This window comes from Strix uralensis, chromosome 4, assembly GCF_047716275.1.
Source record: "Strix uralensis isolate ZFMK-TIS-50842 chromosome 4, bStrUra1, whole genome shotgun sequence".
In the NCBI taxonomy this organism is placed as follows: domain Eukaryota; kingdom Metazoa; phylum Chordata; class Aves; order Strigiformes; family Strigidae; genus Strix; species Strix uralensis.
Genome location: NC_133975.1, coordinates 20,074,415 through 20,098,899, shown reverse-complemented (window position 1 = coordinate 20,098,899; position 24,485 = coordinate 20,074,415). Strand labels below are relative to the sequence as shown.

Here is a 24,485-nt window from a genome sequence, read left to right as displayed (position 1 = left end):
AGTGGGCAGGAATCAGCATGCGGAGGCACTTGCTGCTTGAATCCTGTGAGTTTCTGATCTGAGCTCGTACAGCAAGTACCCACGACGGTGTTATCTGCAGAGGTGCAGAGAGTTGAGGCAACAACAGCAGCAGGGATGTTATACCACATGACTGATTTCTGCAGTGATCTCTTTTAGACTGGCTGTAGCACGAGTTAAATGTATATAAGGACTGAGAACATTTGTGCTTTTCTTTGGAGTATCGCTGTTTTGATATCTTCTCATGGTTTTCAGTGAGGAGCAGATGAACAGGTATCCCGTTTAAGACTACTTAAAAAGAACTGCTTGTAGACCCAAAAAAAGCGCTGATTTTTAGATGTTTTAAAGATGAGGTGGGTTCATTAAAGACTGCAGGGTCTTGCAGTTTTACCCCAAAGAAAACTCCTGGCAGGGAACCATGTCAGACTGTGGAGCCTTGCCCATATGTGCCAGTCCTCTTAACAGTACCAAAAATCATTTAGTTTTCCTCTAAAGTACCGGGCAGTGAGCTAAAAATGTCTCGCCCAGATACACATTTTGGAATTTCAGAATTAAATGTAATAGAGAAGATTTTTATTTTTACTTTTGTTTGATGAGACACGCAATGAGAGAATGAGGATGCTGCATTAGAGTATCTTTTGATTTGCTATTTGCTATGTGTTAAACATTTATATTTCAAAGAAGCGTTTGTACCTATACCAAGTGTTTGGCAAATCCAACAGCTCATTAGATGTTAACAATAGCAATGCTGCTAAATACAAAGGATTCATAGGCAAAGTACCCCTCAGGCTATATCTCTGAGAGAAAAAGTGGCAAATAGCATCAGAAACTAATTAAATAGTCAGCTAAAGCGAGCATAACTTTAAAAAGCTCTAAAACTACCAAAAATGGAAACATATTACAGTTATCTGCATTCACAGTGCAGAACAAGTTTGGTAGTATTTAAGATAATTCTCTAGTGCCTGCTATTTTTAGTCCAAGGGTAAGCTTCTGTAAGAGCCTTTCAGCGTTGCATCCCTTTAACTGGGCCTAACAAGCTAAACCAGTAAGCTGTCTGATTTCCGTCTTACAGGAGGCAGAGAGATAGCTAAAACAAACCATTTGTGGTGAAAACGCTCAGCCTATCTTGTCTTAAGAGCTTTCTTTGTATAGATTTTTTTTTTTTTTAAATGTCCCGCTATTAAGCGTTGCTTGTCAGAGACCAAAATGTCAGGCTTTGCTGTTTGGAAATCATAGAAGCGCAGGCATGAAAGGAGGATTTTATAGACCCAGCCTAATGGAAATAAACATTTTTGCATTGCCACCAGTGAAACCCAGTCAGGGCAATTTAGGCTATTGCTATTGATGTGTCTGAGGAAAAAGGAGTGTATTTAGTTTTTCTTGGGGAAGGAAAGGCAGACATAAAGGGCCTGATTTGCTTCTCACTTACACTTAATCTGTTCTGGTTTAACTCCATTGACTTTGCCAGGTGATGCTTGGTTTGTGCTGCTCTAATCCGAGCGAAGTCAAGCTGGGGCCAGCCTTACTCTCCCTGTGCCACCGGCACTCGGGTTTGGGGCACCCTTTGCTGTCGAAGCAGGGTGCAAGGCCATATGCAGCTGTGAAACACTGTGGTGCTCATTGCATGCTGGTGGTTTGGTGCTTCAGGTGGATAAAACTTTGCAATATTATTCACTTACAGATAGCCCTTTTTTACTGGAAATACTATATGGTTCCCTCCCCAGTGTATAGAATGAATATAGAATGGAGCACAACCATGTTTACTTTCTTCTCTCTCCCCCTTCCCCTTCCTCTCTCTCCTTTCCTTTCCCTCCCTTTCTGTCTGGTGGTGTGTGTGTAATCCTTCATGGGTTTACAAAACAGGATTTTATTGCTACCTAAACACCAGTGGTCCCACCCGCTTCTCCGAGCCAGCTGAGCAATACTTGGACACAGTATCCTGTCATCTGTCTGAAATAGGTAGAAACAGAGGTCATGCTGCCTGGGTTAATGGTAGTAGCTCTGGCCTTCTGCCCCCAGAAGTGTCCCTTAAAGAGGTTTTCCTCTGTCTGAAATAGGTAGAAACAGAGGTCATGTTGCGTGGGTTAATGGTAGTAGCTCCGGCCTTCTGCCCCCTTAAGTGTCACTTAAACAGGTCATGGGATCAGGAGTGAGTCTCTTTCGTCTTGGGTTGTTTCCAGACCACAGCTCCCTTCCCCTCTTTCTTCCCCCTCTTTTTGGGTGCTGATAGAGCAGGACAAAGTATCTCAATACAAAGGGAGGCCATCTGAGCCAGGAAAACTAGGCTGTGTTGAAGCTGGTGATCTGCAGGGTCCCACCTCTGGTTTAGTATTCAGATGGCTGCAATTTACTTACTATTCCTGGGGTTAGGCCCATCCGGTGGGGTTTTGGCTGTGCATCTGGCAGCTACATAGGCTCAAATTATAACTTGTGTTAACTTCAGTGGGGATAACTTTTAAATTGAAGATACACTTGACATGAAAAAAATACATTAGTGCCTTTCCTGTAGGGAATGTAAGCACAACATCTACCACATTGTAGGCAAGATGAACTCAAGCCACTTTTAAACTCATCTTCCTAGTCATAGCAATGTAGTGCTCAACTGCAAAACTCACTTGATAAGGAGGAAGAATTAGCCCTTACTGGCCTCTGACTGGACTGCTGTTAGTCCCAGGACAGGTTGGTACAGACATAGTATGCAGGAACTGCTGCTCTCAGCTTCAGCATCAGCAGGCCTGAAGAGCTGAGGACCAGGTCCCCAGCTAGTGTAAATCTGCATAGCTCCATTAAAACCTGTGGAGAGGCCCTAATTTACAGCCACTGAACATCTAGGCCCAAGTTCTTCTGGTTACTAGCAGGATTAAATAAAAATACCCCAAATGATTTATTATAGGTGCTGTGGCAGCATCTCAGAGCCCAATTGTAAATCAGGACACCATTGTGAAAGGGGTTGTGTGAAAAAGTAACAAAGGGACAGTCCCTGCCTAAAGGAACTTATGGCCTGATTAATAATGATATTTAGTGCATTGATAAGTACAGCTGGATTTGACTGCCTGTTAGGGTTCATTTTTAAAGAGGGGGAAAAAAAAATGCCCAGGTTGATTTTCACAATTTCTCATGAAAAAGGGACTGGTTAACATCAGTGCCTTGCAAAGAAAAATACATCATACGGATGGAGGGCTGTGATCAGGAACACACACTTTTAAAAGACTAGCAGCAAATGACAAATATACTCAAGTTTGGCTAAAAAATAAAGAGAAGAGAGGCAACTGCAGTGGGAATTGTAGCGTGGACCACAGTATGCATGTACTACATAACTCTCTGCTGAGGGTGAGTGAGGTAGCCTTAGTGTAAACTAGCAAGTTAGTGTAAACTAGCAAATCAGTTTTACATTTTAGTGTCAACCGCATTTTATCAACACTATCTGTGAAGACTAGTGAGTTCCAGGAAACTTAGAAACAAGCCAGCAGTGGACATGCTCTAGAGAAGGCTTTGCAACAGATAGCTCTTCTGTGATCTTTATTTTTTTTTAATGTTTTCTGTTTTCAAATCACCATCTCCAGTTTACGATTGTATTCACATACCCAAAACTGTGTTGAAAAAACATTAAAGTCTTAGCACCTAGTGACAAATCAAGGAAATAGATAGTTAAGGATATTATGAGACATCTAAACAAATACTTAACCGATGGAAAATTCAGACACGTCTCCTCATCCTGAAGAGTGTCCGTGGTGGTTGTAGGGGTTTACCAGTATGCGCTGTTCAATCACTGCTTTTTGAGGTGAGGGCTTATTTGCCTGCTGGGACAAGTTTACATTTTGTTTTGACGGGACTGTAAAAGCAAACTGAAAAGCCTGGCAAGATGCACATGTGATCTGTGCTGTGTTAAACCCTATACCTGTTAGCACCTTCCTCACTGTGGCATCCCCACATTCTCACTTGGTGTTTTGTTATAAAGGAGCCTTTTATTGCTTTCAGCCTAGGACACTCGCACTATGGGTACCTGGGGTGTTCTCTCAGCTGAGCATCTCCTTAGATATGGGAATGCCACTGAGGATTTTTGAAACGTTTTTAGCCTGAGTAGAGTGCATGTATTTTTTTAGCTCTTCGCATGATTTCCTCATTTTTTTTAGGGCTAATGTCTACTATCTTTATTTTATCTAGGTAAACCACCTCTCTAAATGGTACGTGTCTCACTCAACATGTCTGCTGGTACATACCAGAAGAATGTTTGAGCCATTGCTATCACACTTAAAGACAGGTGTATAGCTACATAGGTAAAACATATAGAGTAAATGCATCTTTAGCTTTGTAAACAAGTTTTTGTGTTGTGTCTGAATAAGCTCTTTTAGCCAGCTCAGACCAGTTGGCAGCCTTCCAGATTGCAATAAAAATTGATGGGAAGCCCAGATGTATTAATGATGTACTGATCCATTCATGCTGCAGGTCTAAGAAAAACCAGTGTTTTTCTTCCAGTGAGACATGACTTGTGTTTGTTGTACTTGTTCGACAGGCATGGAGGTAGGTTTGATAAAGCTGAACATGCTGAAAAATTAAAACATCATAAAAAACATTTAATGAAATTGATACTTTACAAATGCTAATTTCCTGGTCAAATTAAATTCCATTTTTCTAACAGTAAAAGTGCCAGATAGAAGTGTCTTATTTTGCTGTTTAAAAAGGAATTTTTGAGTGTGTGTTCTGTTCACACAAAAAAGTCTCCACATAATTGAACAAAATTAAAAAATATATGTAAACTCTTCTCTGCTATATTGTATATAATTTTACTCTCAAATTTATATTTGTGTAGAGTCATAAATCTCTAGAAAGAAGTAGGGATTATGATAGACATCCTGACACATCCAATCTAATTAAAACTAAAGCAAACGCAACACTGAAATAGAGAATGAACAAAAGCAACAAGATTATGCTTCATTGTTTGCAAAGGAAGGATCTATACTACCACTCAAGTGCATTTTTTAGAGATGTCTGTCATTATCAAGAGCAAAAAGAAGTTTTTACATCAATTACATGTGTGAAATAATCACTGCAAAATATAAGTAGCTCTTTTTTTCCCAGAACATGCCATGCTGCCTAATAAAGGTCTATGAATGTTGAAAAATTTTATGTTGGTGCATGGAGAGATTAGTGTGGGCATGTACCATAAATCAAGTAAATAAATAAATCTGAGCAAGCAGTTTGAATATTTGGACTGAAATACTGCTGACACCATCACTGAAAGCTCTGCTTCTTCCTACCTGATGCTGTAGCCTGTAGCCTTCCCTCCCCCTGCCTCCTTCTTTTTGCAGTACTCAGATCTTGTTTGGATTGGGACCCTTGGTCAGGAACTGTGACTCTCTACCCTCCTGTATATTTTAGGTGTGTAATAATAATTTAAAATCTCTGTTTGTGTTCTTGCACAGGACCTTATCATGTGCATGAACGATTGCCTGTAAAAGGGAAAGGGAGGATGGGTAAGAGGCGCTGTGTGCTGCTGCAGGGGGAAGGTGCTGGGTGGTGGGCTTGGAGGGCAGCCTGCGTACCCTCTTGCACCCTGGGCAGTGAGCTACTCGTGCAGGTTGGGCTGCCTGTCCTGCACCCCCCTCCCCAACAGCGACTCACCTGCTTCTCTGCTCACCCCTGCTTCCCCACCAGTACTGGCAGCAAGCAAACTTCACCTCCCCCTTTGCTTCTCTGGCCATCTTGCACAGCGAAGGAAAATTCCCAGCCTTTCTTTTTTCTGTGGCTCTTCATCAGGCTCTTTCTCCCCTTTGTGCTTTTGCCCTTTCCCTGCTCTTGTTTTTCCCCTCTGGAGATGTAGGTATTGTGCTTCAACGCAGAGCTCTGCCCAAACCTAGCCCACCGTGGGCTGGACCAGCCATGTCAGGTCTTCTCCTGCTGCAGTTCCCCATCCGTGAAGACCAGGTGGTCACAGCATGACAGTATATCCACGGCGTGCCTCAGTGTGTAACAGGCAGTTCCCAGTAAGGGGTTTAGTAATGCTTTTACAGTGTCAAGTCCTGTACAAGTTAAAAAGCCCCTCTGGTGAGCTAACCTGGTCCAAAACATAGGTAATGCATTTATTTAGTAATCAGCAAATTAGCCTATGTAGTCAGTAAATATTGAGGCCCAAACTGCTGATAAGATGATTTGCTTTCAGGTGTTTTCTCAAACACTCAGCTGTTGCTCAGCGTCAAGTATAAAAGAGTGACCTGTTGATACTGAGTCAAATTGACTGCATTTCCAAAGATTCTGTGGTTTCAGTTACCATAAATTTTTGATACTGGGTCTACCACGGGTGCACCGATTCCAGCACAGCAATACCTTATCATTGGTCCCCTTAACACAGTCAATGACATGATAGCTTGCTCTCAGACAATTTTTTGTTTTGTCTTTTCCCCAGAATCAAAGATTACTATCATAGAGGGGAAGTATGCAGTTTACACAAATGAAATTGGAATGGCTTCCAAAATGTGAATGAATTTTGGTCAGAAGATGTAAAATGGGTTACAGGTTGCTAGCTGGATCCTCAATTTGTGAGATGAATAAGTCAATTAGTAGCTCTTCAGTTTATTAGAAACTTAATTGCCAGGCTGTAATGGAAACTTCTGAACTGCAACAACTCGTTAGAAGCAATAAAAAAAGTGACTTTGTGGTAGAAGAATATTTAGTAGGCTCTTTTAAACTGACATGTTTAGCTTAGAGCAGAAAGGTTAGATTTTTCACCTGAAAAGATAGTCCATCTCACAGGAGCTATGGCAGCATTACTTCAAGTGATTAAGGGCATGATCTTAAAGAAAACCCTATTTGCAAATGGCCTGTGCTGTGATTTTGCATTGTGATGCTTTAATCCCAGATACTTGTCAGAAGTTTTACGATGTCAGGTGAGCATGTCTCTCTTTCAGAGAGAAAGTAACTTGAGTTCAGTTACCAAGATTAAACATGAGAACTTTTTGAGACTAGAAATATACACCATGTTGAGTAGATGAATAATAATAGATATTGTTACTCTTATTGTTGTTATACCCCGGAGAAGGGAGGGGGGAAATGGATGCTGCAGGTACTCCTGTCTCCTTCAGCATGCAGACCTTGCACAGGTCCTTCTTGTGGTGCCGTCATGTCCCTGGGAGAGGTGCTGGTAGTTCGTTCCACTCCAGTGATCTACCTCTGGAAGTTAAGTGTTGCACTACCTGCATTGTGTATAACTACACTATTTATTTAACATTGTTTTGGGGGAGAGTGAGATGACAGAGCATGTTGCTTCATGTCTGTACAATATTTCCAGAAATCCAGCTGGAGCGAAGCTTTTACATAAATACAGGGATGTGGTTGGTCCTACAGAGGAAATTTATATGCAGTCCATATGTTGGGCAATGGGACTGCCAAAATCAGAAGGCAAGCTTTGGATTCAAGTGGTCTTTGCCTGCAGGTTCATGTGAGGAGCATGAGTATAGCTGTCTCCTTCAAGAAGAGAAGATCTCTTGTTTCCTTCCCATACCCTAAAGGCATTTGCACAGGGGTGGTGATAATTAATCCCCACATTTCTACTACATATAAAGAAACCTGGCTGTAATTTTCTCCTAGTGGGACTCCATTTTGTTTTTAAAGATAATTGATAGCTCTGGACTTAAGCATTTCAATTATAGGAGTGTCTCTTGGGGACCAGATTAACAGACCTTGGAAAAACGTTCTAATGCAAATGCATCATGTGGATTTTTACTGTAAGACAGCGCAGGATGCCTAAGGATTTGCAAAGCAGTTGAACAGTAAAATAAAAACTGAAATACTTCTCAAAACGTGGAACTGCTTGTGAGCAGGTAGGGTGGAACAAGTGGTTCTTCACTTGGACCACTGATTCCTCTTTGGCCCTGGGAGAAAATACTGCCAGGTATGGCCAACTCTAAGTCAAGGAGAAGGAGGCGGCACTTCGTTTGGACAGCACACTGAGAAAGCAGAAAAATCACCATGTAAGCACTGTCTGTGCTGGTGCAGGGGCACGTAGGCTCCTTCTGCTCCAGAAGAGGGAAGACTTGGGCTGTAATTCTTACCTTTCACTGTCCCTGATCTCAGCTCTCACTTTCCGCTGGCAGGAGCAGGAAGACAAATCTGCATCCTAATCCCTTCCCTCTTCCTGCCTTCCCTGTGCTTCTGCCCAGCCTGCAGCTCCTTATCCTTGGGTGGCAAAACTTGGTTTGTGGGGCCAGGACTGAGATACCATCTGCCCCTACTCCTGCATGTTTGTTGACAGGAAATGCTAAGAGCTGGGGTGGCGTTAGTGAGCTTCTTGGTGCCTCAGCATCTCTATGTGCAAAAAGGGGCAAATCTGTACCCCTTATTTCTCCTAGTGGTGTGAATCTTAAGGATGTTCTTATTCCAAAATGTGTCATTAAGGAATTAAATCCTGTTGGAAGTCCCAGATGTGCTCACAAGTCATTTTTGTGCTTTTGAAAGTAGTGCCATAATGTATTAGGTTTTGTAGATCACTCAGATATTTTCAGCTGGAAAAAAATATTTTCTTTGTTGATAGTGCTATGAATAGATCTTAGGCTACTGAGGAGAAATGAGTCGATATGTTGAAATGGTGATCCCTCATGAGTTCAGGTGTACACCTGGCTGCTCTGAATTGCTTACGGAGCTGGACTGCTGGAGCAGTGACAGCTTCTACCAGCTGCGGATCTGTCCCAAAGTTTCCTGGGCTTTTTACAAAGATGTGGCAAGCTGCCACTGCTCCCAGCTCCTTGGGGCTGTTGGTTAATACCACAGTTCAGACCCCGATCTTTCAGTATGAGTCAAGATGGGCCCATGCACTATTCAAATTATCAGTAAAAAAATGTTAGAGCATCATCATCATTCATTAGCTGATTTCACTCCTTGAGATACAGTAAGCAAAAGCTGTGCGTGTAATAATCACAAATGAAAGGCGGAGGCAATCAACCAGAGGGAAGATGTTGGAAGATACTATTAACATTTGGAAAAGATTTCTAAATGATGTGCTTGACCCTTCTCTGGAGTGAATCAGCATACCCAAGCTGACTGCGAGAGCGCTACAGCGGAGTCCTGTGTCTGGACCTCTGCACGCTGGCTTCAAGGTTTTGAAGAAGGGATTGGTGCAGGGGAAAGACAAGGTGACTGAGTCTCCATTACAGCTCAGTCTTAGGCAGCTGCATTGGGATTGCCGACAAGTAACATGTATTATAGACATTAAATGCTAACCATGAGGTGAACCTGGCTCCATCAATAGGCAGAATAAGCAAAAGAGAAAGAATTATCAGGGGTAGAGGATTTAAATACCTTTGTGTGGGTAAATTATCAACTCATTTCTTATAGCTTTTCACTGGCCAAAGAGAGAATATCTCTGGAGACATTTTACTGAAGGCAGAAACCCAATTAGAATAAGATTGTTACACAACTAATGAAGTGTTTTCAGACAGAGAATTATTTTTAGTGCTGTAGAAATATTAAAGCATTAGAGCAAAACATGTAAAAGCAGAGAAGAGCACAGTTAGAAACTTTTCATGGTCTTTAAGCTCCTAGATCACTCATTTTTAAGGATCGGTTGGTGTTCTGACAGTTTACAGCACTAGCTGGCTTTCCCCATTGCGTTTACCCATGCACAGTGACACCAATGCTAAATCTTATTTCTTTTCAGACCTAATGCCATTCTGGATACTCTAGAAACTTTTGCTGTCAGAAACATGGAAGCATGCATGTTCAGTGACATACTGGGGTTCCTTGCCTCCTTCAGCGGGGTGAAAATTTGCAGGGGTCAAAAAGCTCTGGCTCCAGTGTCTTTATGTTAAACTAACAGCCAAGAATGTTAAGAAGTTCATGCGGTGTGGCTGGCAAGTGATGCATAGCTGTTTCTGTATTAAAAAGACCCATTCTGAATTGCTTTCATAAGTGTTTAATAATTGCATGTATTTGCTGTGCGGCTTTGTGTTCGAGATTATCCTCCACCCCTTTTTCTTACACACTGTAGTTCATTTAGGTGGTTTAAATACTTAAGATCTCCTTCTTTAGACAGAAGCAAACCTTTTCAGTGTGACCCAGCTTGGAAGTTCGGGACATGGCAAAGTGAGTTCCTGAGAGCAGACAGCACTGCCTCTGACCTCAGTGGAGATGGAAGGTGTTCAGCCTCTCCTGATGCACTGAGCCTGTGTGATGCACAGGTTGGATGGCAGTCTGAAACATGAATTTCTCCAGTGACTGTACTGAAACCATGAAAGAGCCTGCATTTGGCCATGGTGTTGCTTCTCCCCGGTGCTGTCAACACCAAGACTCAGGTTGTGATAGCAAGGCAGAAAGCTGCTGCTTCAGTGATTATTGCTCAGACATTGATGTACCTGACCATCTCTCCCTCCACATCGCCCCTCAGCACCACTTCTGCTGTATCTAATAATAGTGTTTCTTTATAAACAGTAATTTAGGACAATTAGGAGCAATAGCATAGTTAAGCCTTTAAAAGGTTAGCTCGCAATGTCATTTTCTTGACTAATGTGTTCCTGCTGCCATGTCGTTTGTGAATAGACATGTGTTAGCCAGCTAGTGTGCTTCATCTGTGGTGACTTTGATTTATTTGCTCTGTAAATTGGGACTGAAGCAATAATGGAAAGTGACATTAATTGTTTAACAGAGTCCTCTCTGTCACATCCTGTGCTTTCTCTGGGGTGTTTGAATGTTGAAACTTGTACAAAACTAATTGAAATTGGTGTGATGAGGACCGGTGTCCACTCAACTTTCTGTTCTTGAATGTCAGCACACTTGAATGTCTGTTTAAAGCACGAGAACTGAGCAGCTAACAGCAAATACCAGCATTTCTTCTGGCATGCTATTATTAAAGAAGGCATTCCCCATTAGAAATAGTAACACTTCCAGCTTTGTTGTCAGCTTTATAAGCTGTAAGGCTCAGTAAGGACAGTGGTGCACCCCACCAGCTAGACTTGCTGGAGAAGTTCCTGGTGTGGGGTGGGGGGGCAGGCAGCCAGTCCTCCTCCACGGCTACCCCAGGGCTGAGGGCTAGCTCTTGCCACCATTCATTCCACTTCCTGCAAGGGGCTTGAAACGCCATTAGAAAAAAAGTCAGAGCTTCGTTACATCACAAAGTGCTTTTTCTCCTGATAACACCTTTTTGTACTTTTCTAGAAGTGACGCCATAATGTTCCTCTTTGCCTCTCAAAAAGTGGCTATGAAAAGCTGTATTTAGAGTGCAGTTTTATTTGCAAGGTGGCTTCCCTCTGCTTATTTCCATCCTCTGCACACTGAATTATCATGTGTCTGCTGCATATGGTGGAAATCACCAGATACTGGGACTTAGACTCTTTCTCTCAGTGGCCAAGCCCCTTTTGGCCTTTTAAGTAAATGCTTGTCCTTAGCATTAGGTTTGCCTGAGTGTTTATTTGTTTCTTGGGGATGATGCTGTAAGCACCAGAACAGTCTGTGCTCTGCTGTAGCTTTCTAGCTCAAAGACAGAGCTTTTCTGTAAGAAGCCATGAGATGTGATTTGGCAGAGAAGCCTGGCAGGAGCAATTATCTGTGTGGTTTATGAGCATCTCTGTTCAGAGTCTAGTAGATACACTATTACTGAAAAAAGTCATGCTAAGGGGTTACGCAGATTCACTTGATTTTTTTTGTTTGTTTGTTTTCTGAGGTGTTACTGGCAATGTTTTGTTGTTGACTTTTTTAGCTTTTTTTTTCAAAGGGAAAGTTTTTGTTTGTCTTACTGGTGTATTCCTTGCTAGTTCACTTTTAAACTATTTGAACTCAACTGAAATCTCTTTGCAGTGTGAACCTGAAGCATGATGAACCATTCTGAAGCTGGTGGAAAAACTCCCAATTTGATATCCCTGGAATCATCAAAAGGATTTTAATTTATTTTAATAGCACTAGGATCAGCCTAGGAATCCTAGATAATTGATCTGTCAAGATCAATTTTCAATCTTCCTGAAAAATAAATACAATTATTTTTACACTATTCTTCAAAACTCTCAATACTCAAAAAATCTGTACCTTAATATACAGTAGGGACTATATTTCATTAAAAAATTGGAAGGCATTTAAATTTACTCAGTTTGACAAAAAGAAGGTCTTGTTGCTGAAATAAGATATCTAATATAAATTAACATTGCAGCCACATCTGATTAGGAATTAATCTACTTTTTATAATTGCACTCTGAATGAAATAAATGCATACAGTAGTCGCATTGAGCACTCAATCGACATAACTCAAAAGGACAACTTCAAAGGCAACGTGCCCAATACATTTCTTTAAAAAGAAACCCAAAGAGCCTGACATCTACAATATGAGTCCTGATGTCTAGCCTTATGTCAAAATGCTCAGGAATTGGAAGGTTTTTACTTGGTTTTGGAGCAAGGATTTCCAGAATTATGGAAGTGAAAACCTTTCTCTCTTACACCAGGCCATGAATGTGAACAAGGTTTTCCAAATTCCACTGGTGATTCATTTTGGTCTTCTGATTAGCTGTCTTATTCTCTGATTCTTGTAATTTTGTCAGGTCAATTAGCTGATGTTCAGCATTGAAAAGAGAAAGAGACAGCCTGGGCTGACACCATCATCAGGTGTCAGCAGCTTAGACACATGCTGTAATACAATCTCTGGGTGATTACTTCTCGTTGTTAACACCAGATTAAAAAAAAAAATGTGGAAGAAAAGTAAACTATAGCAATACAGTGCGGGTGCAAAGAGATTTCTCTTGAACACAGAGATGAATAATTTTATTGCACTTAATTGCATCTTCTGAGGTGCTGTTGCAGGTTACTGTTTCAAGGTCTGGTTTAACTCTGTTTTGACTGCTTTTTCACATACAGAGGCATCATTTTGTCCCTTTCCTCTTCTCACCTGGTTCCACTTTTTTTTATGTCCCCTCCCACAGAAGATAGATGAAGAGAGCGAGGCAAACTTGCTAGCCGTTCTCACTGAAACACTGGACAGCATCCCTGTGGATGAGGATGGATTGCCTTCATTTGATGCACTGACAGATGGAGATGTGACCAACGAAAATGCCGCTAGCCCTTCCCCAATGCCTGACGGCACCCCTCCAACTCAGGAGGCAGAAGAGCCGTCTCTAGTAAGAACCCTTCCTACTGTTTAACAGGAATTGGATGTGCCTCTGGCTACCCGCTGCATGGGTATGATGTAGTCACAGTAAGGTCTGGACTTTTCATTTAGACTAGAAAAGAAAATCAAGTAAAGAACTGAAGATTAAGCAGGGGCAAAAAATCCACCAAATAGCCGTAGGATGACTAATAAGGCAATCTATTAAAAAGTGTGTTGAAGAGATTGGTTTTGAGATTCTTGTGCTAATGGCTGACACTTTTGCTTATCATTCTGTTCAATAAGTCAGGATAATGGGGTTTAATTCATATTTCGTTTCTCGGGGCTCTTTTTGTATGTATGCTTAGAGTCACTTTTGGTGATCTGTAAAGAAAGGCCCATTGAGTCTTGTGGGATGTGGGGCTAATTTTGTGCCTTTAACATTGATTTGACCAGTAAGCACCAGCTTAGTGCTAATCAGGGCAAAAGTGAACCTTTGGGTAAGGATGTGGGTGAAACCTTATATGCATTTTGCTCAGTCAAACCAGTTTGAGACATGATTCTGTTTCTGCTGAAAGCCCTTTATCACTCGCTTCTGCGGAAGCAGAGCCAGATACCTGCATCTTGACACTGTATCCATTAGTCTGTTAAAGTTAACGTCTCTGTTTAGATCAGAGGCCTCTTCTGTCAAACAGATCACCAATAATTTCATTTTGCCATGGATTCAGAAATCCAAGACCCCTGTTTTTTCTGCTTGCCTGGCAGTATACTGCAGTAAAGGGAGCAGAAGTATGCTGCCAAGCTAGAAGAAAATGACATCTTTTTGCTCTGGGGAATACTGAGCCCTTCTTTGTGTTTTATTGTACTTTGCTTGCTGAAATTGATATAGCTAACTTTAAGTAACTATGCAAAAATGTAGATATGTCATTTTAATCCATAAAGATGCATAACTGTACTCTTTTCCTTCTACCTCCCTTTCCCTGATGTGTTTGTAGCTTAAGAAGCTCTTGCTGGCTCCAGCCAACACTCAGCTAAATTACAATGAATGCAGTGGTCTCAGCACACAAAACCATGCAAACACTAATCACAGGATCAGAACAAGCCCTGTGGTTGTTAAGGTACAAACTTAATCTTTGTAATAAGGAAAAAAGAAAGAAAAAATTTAACAAGGTCTTTATGCTTTCAGCAACCAAGCAAGCAGTGAATCTGTATATATTGTATTAATCTGCCTACTATCTTGCAACTGCTTCAAAAAACCCGAAAGTGAACAGATTATGGACTGTGTTCCAGAAAATCACCTGAGCTCCTTTATGCTCTGAATATTTCATTTATGCTTTTTCTCTTGGCAGAGTTCAGTTGTTGTCTTACCGTCTGTTACTCTTGCCTACTTTACTGATACACAGAGTAGTAGGGGGTACGATAAAATTTGCTGATGGGCTGGTGTTGTTTATGAGTGACTCCAGGATGCGGGACTGCCGTTTTACCAGCTGTCTGAGCTAAGAAAAATGACACTGGATTCTTGGCAAAAGATGTATATCAGCCATTAATGGATAGAATGGGGGCTCTGACATAATTCTGTTAGCAGGCTGTATTAAACAATGTTTGTCTTGCCATTCACTGTAACTGAAAACGGAGCATTTAGGGGTACTTAAGAGAGTTGTGAATACTGGGCTCAAGCAATCAGCAGCAAATTAAGGTTTAAACCAGCTTATTTTTTTGTTCACAGTAAAGGCGCTGTAGGGTCTTGTTAGTTACATGTTGCTGAGTAGGAACATTGAAATGTAGGAGAAATGAAATAAAAAGCTGTATAAATGTCATTTAGGAATTTTAAATGTAATTTTCTTTCCTTGTTCTGCAAACAATTATTCACAGCTCATAGATCTAGTACACTTAGACTGAACACTTCATTGAAAATCTCATCTCTGCAGAAAACCTATATCCATTCTGATAAGGTTCAGCTCGCTAATTTTAGCTTTTATTTTATTTTATTTTATTTTATTTTATTTTATTTTTATTTTATTTTATTTTATTTTATTTTATTTTGCCCTGTTTTTAAGACTGAGAATTCATGGAGCAATAAAGCAAAGAGCATTTGTCAACAGCAAAAGCCTCAAAGACGTCCCTGCTCTGAACTTCTCAAATATCTGACTACAAATGATGACCCTCCTCAGACCAAACCAGCAGAGAACAGGAACAGCAGCAAAGAGAAATGCACCTCCAAAAGGAAGCCCCATCTGCAATCTCAGACAAATCATCTGCAAGGTAGGTGTGGGACCACAGAACACAGCTTTGGTACCAGCAGTAATGCAGAGAAGCTGAAATACTGCGGTTGTGAATACCCTCGATACCTCTTCTGTTCTTTGGATTAGTATTGTAAATCTGGCATCTCTTCTGCATAGGGAGGATTTTAAAACAGTATAATGAAGTTAGAATTAGTTAGCTAGATTTGGCTTTTAAACAATTTTAATCCTGTCTCTATTGCCCCTAGCCTCAGAAAAAGAATCTCAAGGAAAAAAAGTTTTACAAATACCATGTTAATACACGAAACTAGCTGGAGATACTTATTCACAGAGTACTGTACCACTAAGAAATCATTATACCCCTAAACAGGCTGGGCAGGCCAGTTCATTAGTGAGCTGCTTTCTTTTTTGCTAGTGTAAAACTGAAAGCATTGTTAACCTGCCACATAGTCCTTAAGAGACAATAAATAGTGCTCTCACTGCTACAGAGAAAGCAATAAATGTGTCATTCCTGTTAAAGCTGGAATGCCGGTTTGTAATTTTATTCTGCAAATAGTTGAAAGTTTAGCTGCCATCCTGATCTTTCTCTCTCTTTTTAGATTCTTTATGGCCAAAACTAAACACTTGGGTTGACTTCTAGTGTCCCTCGATGCATAAAGAACTGGTCTCTATTACAAGTAGCTTCTGTGACAGAGATGTAAAAACTTAAAACCCACTCTCGCTTTCTCTCCCCGTCTTCCCCTGCCTGTTGTCCCAAGATAAAGGAAAGCTTTAGAAGCTTACGAGCCCAAAGGGAGCTTTTATTAAAGTTACTGTTACTTTAAAATACGTCTCTGTATTGGCCTGGCATCTAGAAGTCCAGGTGCCTATCTTAGTCACATCAGTGCAAATCCTGGATGACTCCACTAAAGTCCATGGAAGTTATCTGGCTGTAACAGAGATCAGTGTATGACCCTAAATGTGTTGTTCTGGTATTTTTAAAGCAGTAATTGCAAAGTATATATGTTTTTTCTTCTTTTCCCCTCCCCTCTCCCTGCATTTTCAGCCCCCATCAAATCTAATTTTTCACTCTTCACTAGGAAGTATATGCAAACTTAATAAAAATAATCTTCCCTTCCTGCCACTAAATACCCTTCTCACAGCTGTACATTCTGACATCCTAAGTATAGTTTTCCCCATTATGGTCTCAAATTCTCTGAACAATGTTTCTTGTAGAAGGAAATCCAACTGCCCCTAGAGCTTCTTGGATGCCAACTGCCACTCCTTCTGGATGGCTTCAGCAGTCTGCTTCACAGCAAAATCCAGATTGAACTGTACATGTAAAACCTGGGTCTCTTACTGGAATGGTACTGAAACATAGGCTTGCCAGAAGTTACAGGGGGCTTTATTAACACTGTTGGGCATTAAGGTGCTACATAATAAGGTATATCATGTATAACATGCTATATGCACATGTATGTTAGACACATATACAGATGTATGTGCACACACATTATAAAATCTTCCTATTCAGATCAGAGCTGCATTTTTTCCCCAGCTGAGGCAATTGTTTAGATTCAGTGCAAAGAAGCAGGGCACATTGGGTTGTGGAAACAGCGTGGAAGGAGAGGTTAGGAAAGTCCAAAGGGACATACAGCTAACTTACCAGTATCTAACATGACTGTGACTTTGGTGGTATTGCAGGTGAAATTGCAGGCAGAGAGAAATTACTCTCTCCTTTAATTCCTGCAGTTTAATTTACAGACTTCTGAAATGTTGTTTTTTCATCAAATTTGCCTCATACGCCAATATATGACTTCAATATCAATGGATTTGCATATAATACAAATACAAGAATATAATGCTTTCAGCTTGGACAGTCAATTCATGCAGAATCAACCTTGCAAATTTAACTGATATTTGCAAACCTGCAGTCACTTGTTCACACATTTAATCAGAAGTGCAAGAAAGTTGGCTCCTGTTTCAAAAAATAATCAGGATCTGATATTTTCTTTCAAAGTTAGGGAAAGCTCACAAAGGATAAATCAAACGGTATTTTCCTTTAGGGTTACTGTTGCAAACATATTGCAAACCCACGGGAATGTCCACAAACCTATTCATGCCAAAGATCATCTGTGGTTTTGCATTGAAATTTGCCCATGAGGAAACTTAGTTCTTTTGAACCCGAATGTTTTCAATTTACAGGGACAAGCGACTTCATGTGAACCCTTTTTAATAAGAAAAAACCACACCACAGTAGACCTTGAAACTCCAATAAACAGGCACCATGGAAAATGATAGTGTCTTCGCTAAATATTTACACTATCAATAGCTGAATATGAGGACAAATCCTATGCAGGAATACTGTTTGGTCAAGCCCTTGCCTAGCAATAAGAAAACTGATGGGTGTTTTGGTATGTGAATTTCTCAGTGGGAGAGCTCGGTGATATCTGCCTAAAATTAATACGTATGAGTGTGAGATAACGCCTTGGTTCTGTGCTCCTCTCTGACAGATTTGCACTGTGCCTCAGTGCTTCAGAATTTTATATATATTTTCTGATGTGGGACTATTCTGTGGGACTAATGAGAAATAGAATGAGACTTTTTAGAGGCTTGAATAGCTCTTACACATTCAACTTCCTCAGAAAGCTTAAATTGGGTAAGAGTATGTAGATTTTTATCCTCTAAAAAGAAGTGGAAGCCTTTGTATAAAACTTTATTCCAGAGCCTTACTGTAAAGTCTGGCTTTTTTAAGCCAATTTTACCTCTAGGTAGTCATTGGCAAACATTAGTATCCCTAGATGTATATAAAGTACACACAAAGATGTGTCAGGTTACATTCAGTCTTGCCACACCTAATTTTATGCACAAATAACTCGTTGAGGTGCATCTCCTCACTCTGGCGGTGACTTCTGAGGAAGGTGAACCTGAGGTGAACACCTAAGCTTCCATTTCTAACTTTCATATGGGGAGGAGGAGAAACAATATGCAGCTCTTGAGAACTGAGTTAATTTTTTTAAAAATGTAATATTACTTCAGGAATACTCTAGAGCTTATAAAAGTAATCAATTTGCATATAAAATCCTTTAATGTTGATGGGAGCTCCAAGCCTGGAATGAATACGAAATACACAGTAGTGACACTCTGGACAAAAGATCTGCAGTGCAGGAGTGTTCAAGGGGAACATTTTGTCTTAAGTAATTAATCTGCAGAAGAGATCCCCTGCTGTTGTTCTTGGTACAATGCTCTCTGCGTTTAAACATCAATCTAACTTCTAAAAAGTAAAATTTGCAAGTAATATTCTTTTTAATTTTTAAACATTTTACTGGCAATTAAACGAATCTTAGTTGTATTACAATATTCTACTTCTTGACTTGCTTTTGGAAAATACACGTTTGCATGAATAAAAGCTACAAAGGCTTGTATTTTTATAGCTAGAGCTTTGTTTTTCGCATATTTCAGGATTGTAGTGCTGAGAGCTTCAACCCCATTTTTAACCATCTGTGACTATGTCCGTGACTTGTCATAGTTTGCAGGATAATTTTTAGAAATTTGGACTATAACTGGTTGGACTCTGGCCTCATAGAAACAACCTATTCTCAGTGCTATATGTAAAATTGTATATTGTAGAAGTAAAATTAACTGAATATTCATAACGTTCTGTTACTTTGTAGTTATTCTGCTGCTCCTGTTTCCAAATAAAACGTGAACCGTAGTCTAAATTAACTCTAAGAGAAATAACGTTTTCACAGTGTATCCTGTAGAGTTCTTCATTGATTTTTAACATGTACCACTCTTCTTCTGAAAGGTTCTTGGCATTTGCGTTGTGTACTGTATTTCAGAGGTACAGTAGTTGATGTAAATCATTGTTGAAATTTAGGTGCCCTTTTGGTACCACTAATAAGGAATCAGGGTGAGTCTCCTTATTTATCTACAATACACTGAAATGGCTATTGAACTATCAGAGCTCAGCCCTAACTGACTAGCATGGGATTCCAGCACCAAAATAAAAAGAAATCTTTTTAGTGTATGTTATGGAGTGTTTAAATATTCCATCATCATTTTCTTTTTCCCTTTAGCCAAACCAACAAGTTTATCACTTCCACTGACGCCCGAGTCACCAAAGTAAGTACTAAAAAGTGCAAACATTTATAAAAGGGAGGGGGGTTCAATAGATTTTGTCTACAGCAACTCCATTTCAGCTTGTTTTTATAAATGTGCCCTGTCTTCCAGTGATCCCAAGGGTTCCCCATTTGAGAACAAGACTATTGAACAAACCTTAAGTGTGGAACTCTCTGGAACTGCAGGTGAGAAGTAGGGAGTGCTGACTCTTCCATTAAGCATGGGTCATGTGTGTGTTTGTTCATTTTAATATACCACATGTACACTGAGATCTCAAAGAGGTCTCCAGTAGATTAACTTCAGTGCAGTTTAGCATTGGCTTTTTATTCAGTTACCTGAGAAGGAATGTGTTTGAAAATATGGCTCTAAACCTACACAAGAGAGCATAATTTCTGGGAAAATATGAATGAAAACATTTATCTGTTATACTTCCCCATTTCCCCATAGATTTGTGTACTGCTGAGCACCATCTTTCAAAGACAAACCCCACAGCACAGTGTAATAGATGTTACAGATGGAAAAGTTATGTCATCCAGTCCATCTCTAGGCCAGTCAAGGGCTGTACGTGACTGCATGTTTCAGTGCTTTGTCAATTCTAGATTAATATGTCACAAATAACAGCTTTCTGCTCTACCACTGAAAAACTATTCCGTAGCTTAGAGGTAATTTTTTAAATTGCTATTCATTTTATGTTCTTGTTTTCTCTTTATTTCTTCTGTTAGCAGACTTCACACAACCTCCCTTTATCCTACTCCTCCTTTCAGATCCCTGGTGTTTGTACTTTTTGAAGATTTGTAGATTTTTTTATCATGTGCTGATTTAGTTCATGCATCACCTATTGCACTCATTTAATTCATCTGTTCTTCGTTCTGCTAAAGTCAATTCCTTCAGACACAAATCTGTTTTACTGCTTTCCTCTGAGCTCTGTTTTGCCTCTGTTTTCCTGAAGTATCCAGAACTGAGCACAAGACCGTACATTGAGCTCCACCTGAGCTATTGCCAAGACTGTTTTCTTTCTCAGTTGTGTAATATTGAAAAATAAAGAGATGTACTTGGCATGTGTTTCTCTCAGGATAACAGTGGATTGTAAATTATGTGATTTCTAGTGTTTGGGGGGTTATTGCAAAATATGTCTTCAGGTACCAATCAGCTTGGTGCCCCTAAATTCAGTGGCTTTACACAAGAGCAGGCCCAAGCACTAAATTTGTGTATGTACTTTGGGCTTTCACTTCCCTAGAACCATCATTTCACTTTTTCAGAAACTTCTTCATTAGTTCAGCATTGAAACATGCACACTTTCCTCTGCCATGTCCTGAAAACCTGCAGTCTTAATCATTCCTCTCATGACAAAAGGAAGCATCTTTTCAATGTGCCTTCTTTTTGTAAAATCAACACAAACAGGGCAAAGTTCACTGTATGCAGCAGCATAATCCCATTCAGTGCCGGTAGGCCTGAAGCATGGAGAAGCCTCTTTTTATCATTACTGGAGAGCAAATCTGCATGAGGGTGCCCATTTGTAAGCACACTGGTAAGTCACTGCTTAGCGCTGCCAACTGAAAGGGGCAAATGAGGTGACTACAGCAGAGTGGTACAAGCAACCCTTGAAATCACTGAAGGGAGCAGTGTTTTCTTCCAGCCAGAAAGTCAGCAGCTTGCTCTTCCCATCAGCTGACTAGACAGAAACTGGGAGTCAGTCTGACCCCTGGATAGTTCTCTAGTTTTGCCTCCACAATGGCAACAGGAATGGTCTTGGTATTACCAAATTCATTCCGCTCCATCAGCTGTGCACAGAGGAGGAAACAAAACGGCTCTGTAGTTGTCTTAGACAATATAGTCAGGAGAACTAGCACATTAAAAAATGCATCAGAAGCTTTGAAACAGCACAACTGGACGAATATGTGAACAGGAACATTGTGCTATGAAAACATGATCTTTTTTTCCCTCTGGAAGTAGAGTCTAGCTAGGAAATAAACTGATTATAGTCAGGAAGAATAAGAGTTGGCAGAGTATGTGCGGCCAGGGAGTTGGGGCAGTATTGCCAAGCAGAGTACATGATGGTGGCTCTTGGACTTCATGTTGCACTTGCTCTGGTCTTCATAATGCCTGATGAGGCAGTTTCAGGAGATTGTATTTCATTACTTGGTAGCTGTGTTAATCTCTGCTTTCACATACACATAGATTTTATTTTATATTCATATATGTATATAAATCTGAAAAATATGAGTGGTTGTGCATGTCTTACTTTTTACCTCATTTGTATTGTGATAGTGTCTTGTGTCATGAGTCTGCTTGTGCTGGAAGCAGGCAAGTACATAATAGAAGCAACCTCAAGTACTGAAGAACTTACAGCGTATGTGAGTAAATCATGGCAGAATTGGGACCCACTTCAGTGTAAAAAAAAAAAAAAAGGTGGCAGTAGTGATTAATAATACCTTGGAGTTCTTTAGTGAGACCCTGGCAACTCCAAATTATATCCAGATAACCGCATTGTTCATTGTCCTTATATAGGGCAGTTTGCACTGTACAAGCACTATTTATTATAATTTAAATAGGAGTTGCCTTGATCTCACTGGCGAATTGAAAAGACCATTAGCAGTGCTGCTCGCACTATCGAAGCACAAAGTATTTTAATATAAATAGCAGCTCCCTTGATCTCTCTACTGAAAACAACATTGGTTCCCTCACTGATGAATTAACTATAGAGTAGAAAAATAAATAAAGAAAAGCATTTCCCATATGAGCCATCAATCTTTGTCACACACACATTTTGGATTCACATATCTAAAGTCAAACTGAAAGTGTGCTCTTGCCAGTGCTGTATCTTGCTTTACAACGGATTTGTTAGTAGTTGTGAATGTAACTTTGTATTCCCTAAAACTGTCAAAACATTGATTTGTCAAATTATAAGGAACAAGTGTTTTTTTAAGTGTTTTCAAGCCACACATAAGAATTCTTTGAACGCCCTTTAAGTGAGTGGCCTGTGATAGAGGAATAAGTCCATTACTATCTAAAATCCCGACTCCGGCAGCTGATTTCTAGTGCTATTTGAAGGAAAATGGACCAGAATATCATAATATGTAGGGAATCCTAGGTGATGGTAATGTAGTGGATGTCATTTCTGTGTAAGGCAAGTCTTACTCTTGAGTAGGGGGCTTGCAAGAGGTCATTCTCCCCTTGTTTCCACTGCTAGCTGCATTGCCAACACCTTGCTAAGAGGCCATGGACTTGAACCTCTCTAATGTCTTCCAGGAACGTGGGACATTTCTGTGTCACTGGAGGACCTCTTTCCTTTTTTGTTACCAGTCAGGTTGAGGGGACTAGGAGGATGACTCACCCTCTGGAGGTGGCTGTGTTTCTCTTGGTGATCGAGAGCTCCTCAATGATTGTCTTGGACTTTCTGCTGAACTTCTAAGTGCCAGAAGTTCGATGATGTGGCTCCTAAATGTTGAAATTCAGCTCCCTCTGTTCTCTTGGTGTGAGTTTAAACCTTCACTCCTAAATACTCAAAGCCATCATGTAAGTGCATGAAGCGAGTTTACACACTTAAGGCTCAATCAATAACTGGAAGGCTATTTCCACCCTCTTATTTACAGCAGGTGACTTGGTGAAAAGTCTCTCATTTGCACACAGATCTATGTAATTTACCTGAGCATAAAACTCCTCACGGGTCTTTCCTGGGTGCAAAATTTGATTGCTCCAAAAAGATGACAGAAAAGGCTGTATGAACACAATCAGCTTGAGTAGTGATTTGGAATTCATGAGCATCCTTGAGGATACATATACCCTGCTATTTGCCCATCTCTAGATCTGTGTTACCTCTTAGTTGTCAGAACAAATACTTAAAATCTGTCTTGTTTGACCTCAGAATGATTTCTGATAAAGTGAGATGTGAGATGCAGAGTTGTCCAGAGGGAATAAAATCTAGTAAATTACTTGATATTTTCAGGCATCTGTGTTTATTCTCTGCAGCACTGACAACAGGATTAAACTGAATACTCAACAAGCATGTAGTTTTTTATTATATGATGGCTGTTTAATTTTATTATATTTTCCTGGCTTCTGCAATCTTTTGCCACACAAAAGCTCTTCTGATTCTTTTACTGAATTGAGCTGTTATCTTGTGTTCAGTGTTTTAAGTGGCCTTAAATAATGTTTCCCTTGACAATCCATTTTCAAACTTAAAAGATATAAAAGAATTCATTTTCAATGACTCTCAAAAGTGCAGTGCACATGTAGAAAGGTTCCAGGGCTGCGTTCCCCAAAAGACACTAATTCTCACCCCCTTCAAAGCACAACAAATGTCATCAAACATTTAAATGCTAACAGTTACAGTAGAGTTTTAGAAAGATCAATATCTATGTAAAACAGCATTGCAAATCAGTCCTAAAATGTCAAGATGTCACGTTTTATGCAAAGGCGCTCCCCTAATTTTTGCTTATCAACCTAGCTGAGCTAAATGAGTTACTAAGGGTTTTTTCAGTGGAGTTTTGAAATGTATCAAAAGTAGTTTCACTCTCCCAGAAATTTTCTTGAAAGAAGTCGCTTGGCCAAGGTGGCAGAGTTGGCACACATGCAAACACTTCTTGTTGCGCAGACACAGGGAGGACGGTGCTGCTTCGGCAGCAGTGCTGGCAAATTGATGTACGCTGTTTTCAAGCACAAGATCACCAAGAGAGCTCGTAGTATATAGACAGAGCAAGGCAAAGTTCAGACGTACCATTTACCAAAGCCATTCAATTAAAGAAAAGTCCCTACAAAGAAAATGGTTTTATAGCATGTCATGAAAAAATACTTGCCTTTTACTTTAAAAAGAAAAAAAACACTGTTTAAGGGGGATGATTGTAGAGTATGTACCACTTCTAACAGATTTGCTGTGCAGAAGTACATAAGTGTGAGTGATGTAGAGGTACTTGTTTATTATAGAGCACATTTCAATGCAGTAATCATAAATATTGCTAAGGTTGTGCTCTGTTGAAATATGACCTACATACTCTTGATTGTTTGTGTTACGTGATTTGTCTGACACCCATTACATTCTGGGTAATGGCAGCCATTTGTTGCTGTGCACAGCAGGC

At 40.2% G+C, this 24,485-nt stretch overlaps 1 protein-coding gene across 2 annotated transcripts in view; it reads left to right on the top strand.

The window, feature by feature from the left end:
* The window catches only part of PPARGC1A (PPARG coactivator 1 alpha), a 374,168-nt gene that overhangs the window by 328,694 nt on the left and 20,989 nt on the right, over positions 1-24,485 (top strand). For both annotated transcript variants that reach the window (XM_074865908.1, XM_074865910.1), the window contains exons 3-7: positions 12,909-13,103; positions 14,065-14,187; positions 15,127-15,331; positions 19,368-19,413; positions 19,522-19,595. In XM_074865908.1, coding sequence (XP_074722009.1) covers positions 12,909-13,103; positions 14,065-14,187; positions 15,127-15,331; positions 19,368-19,413; positions 19,522-19,595 — 643 coding nt within the window. The remainder of the gene's footprint in view (positions 1-12,908; positions 13,104-14,064; positions 14,188-15,126; positions 15,332-19,367; positions 19,414-19,521; positions 19,596-24,485) is intronic.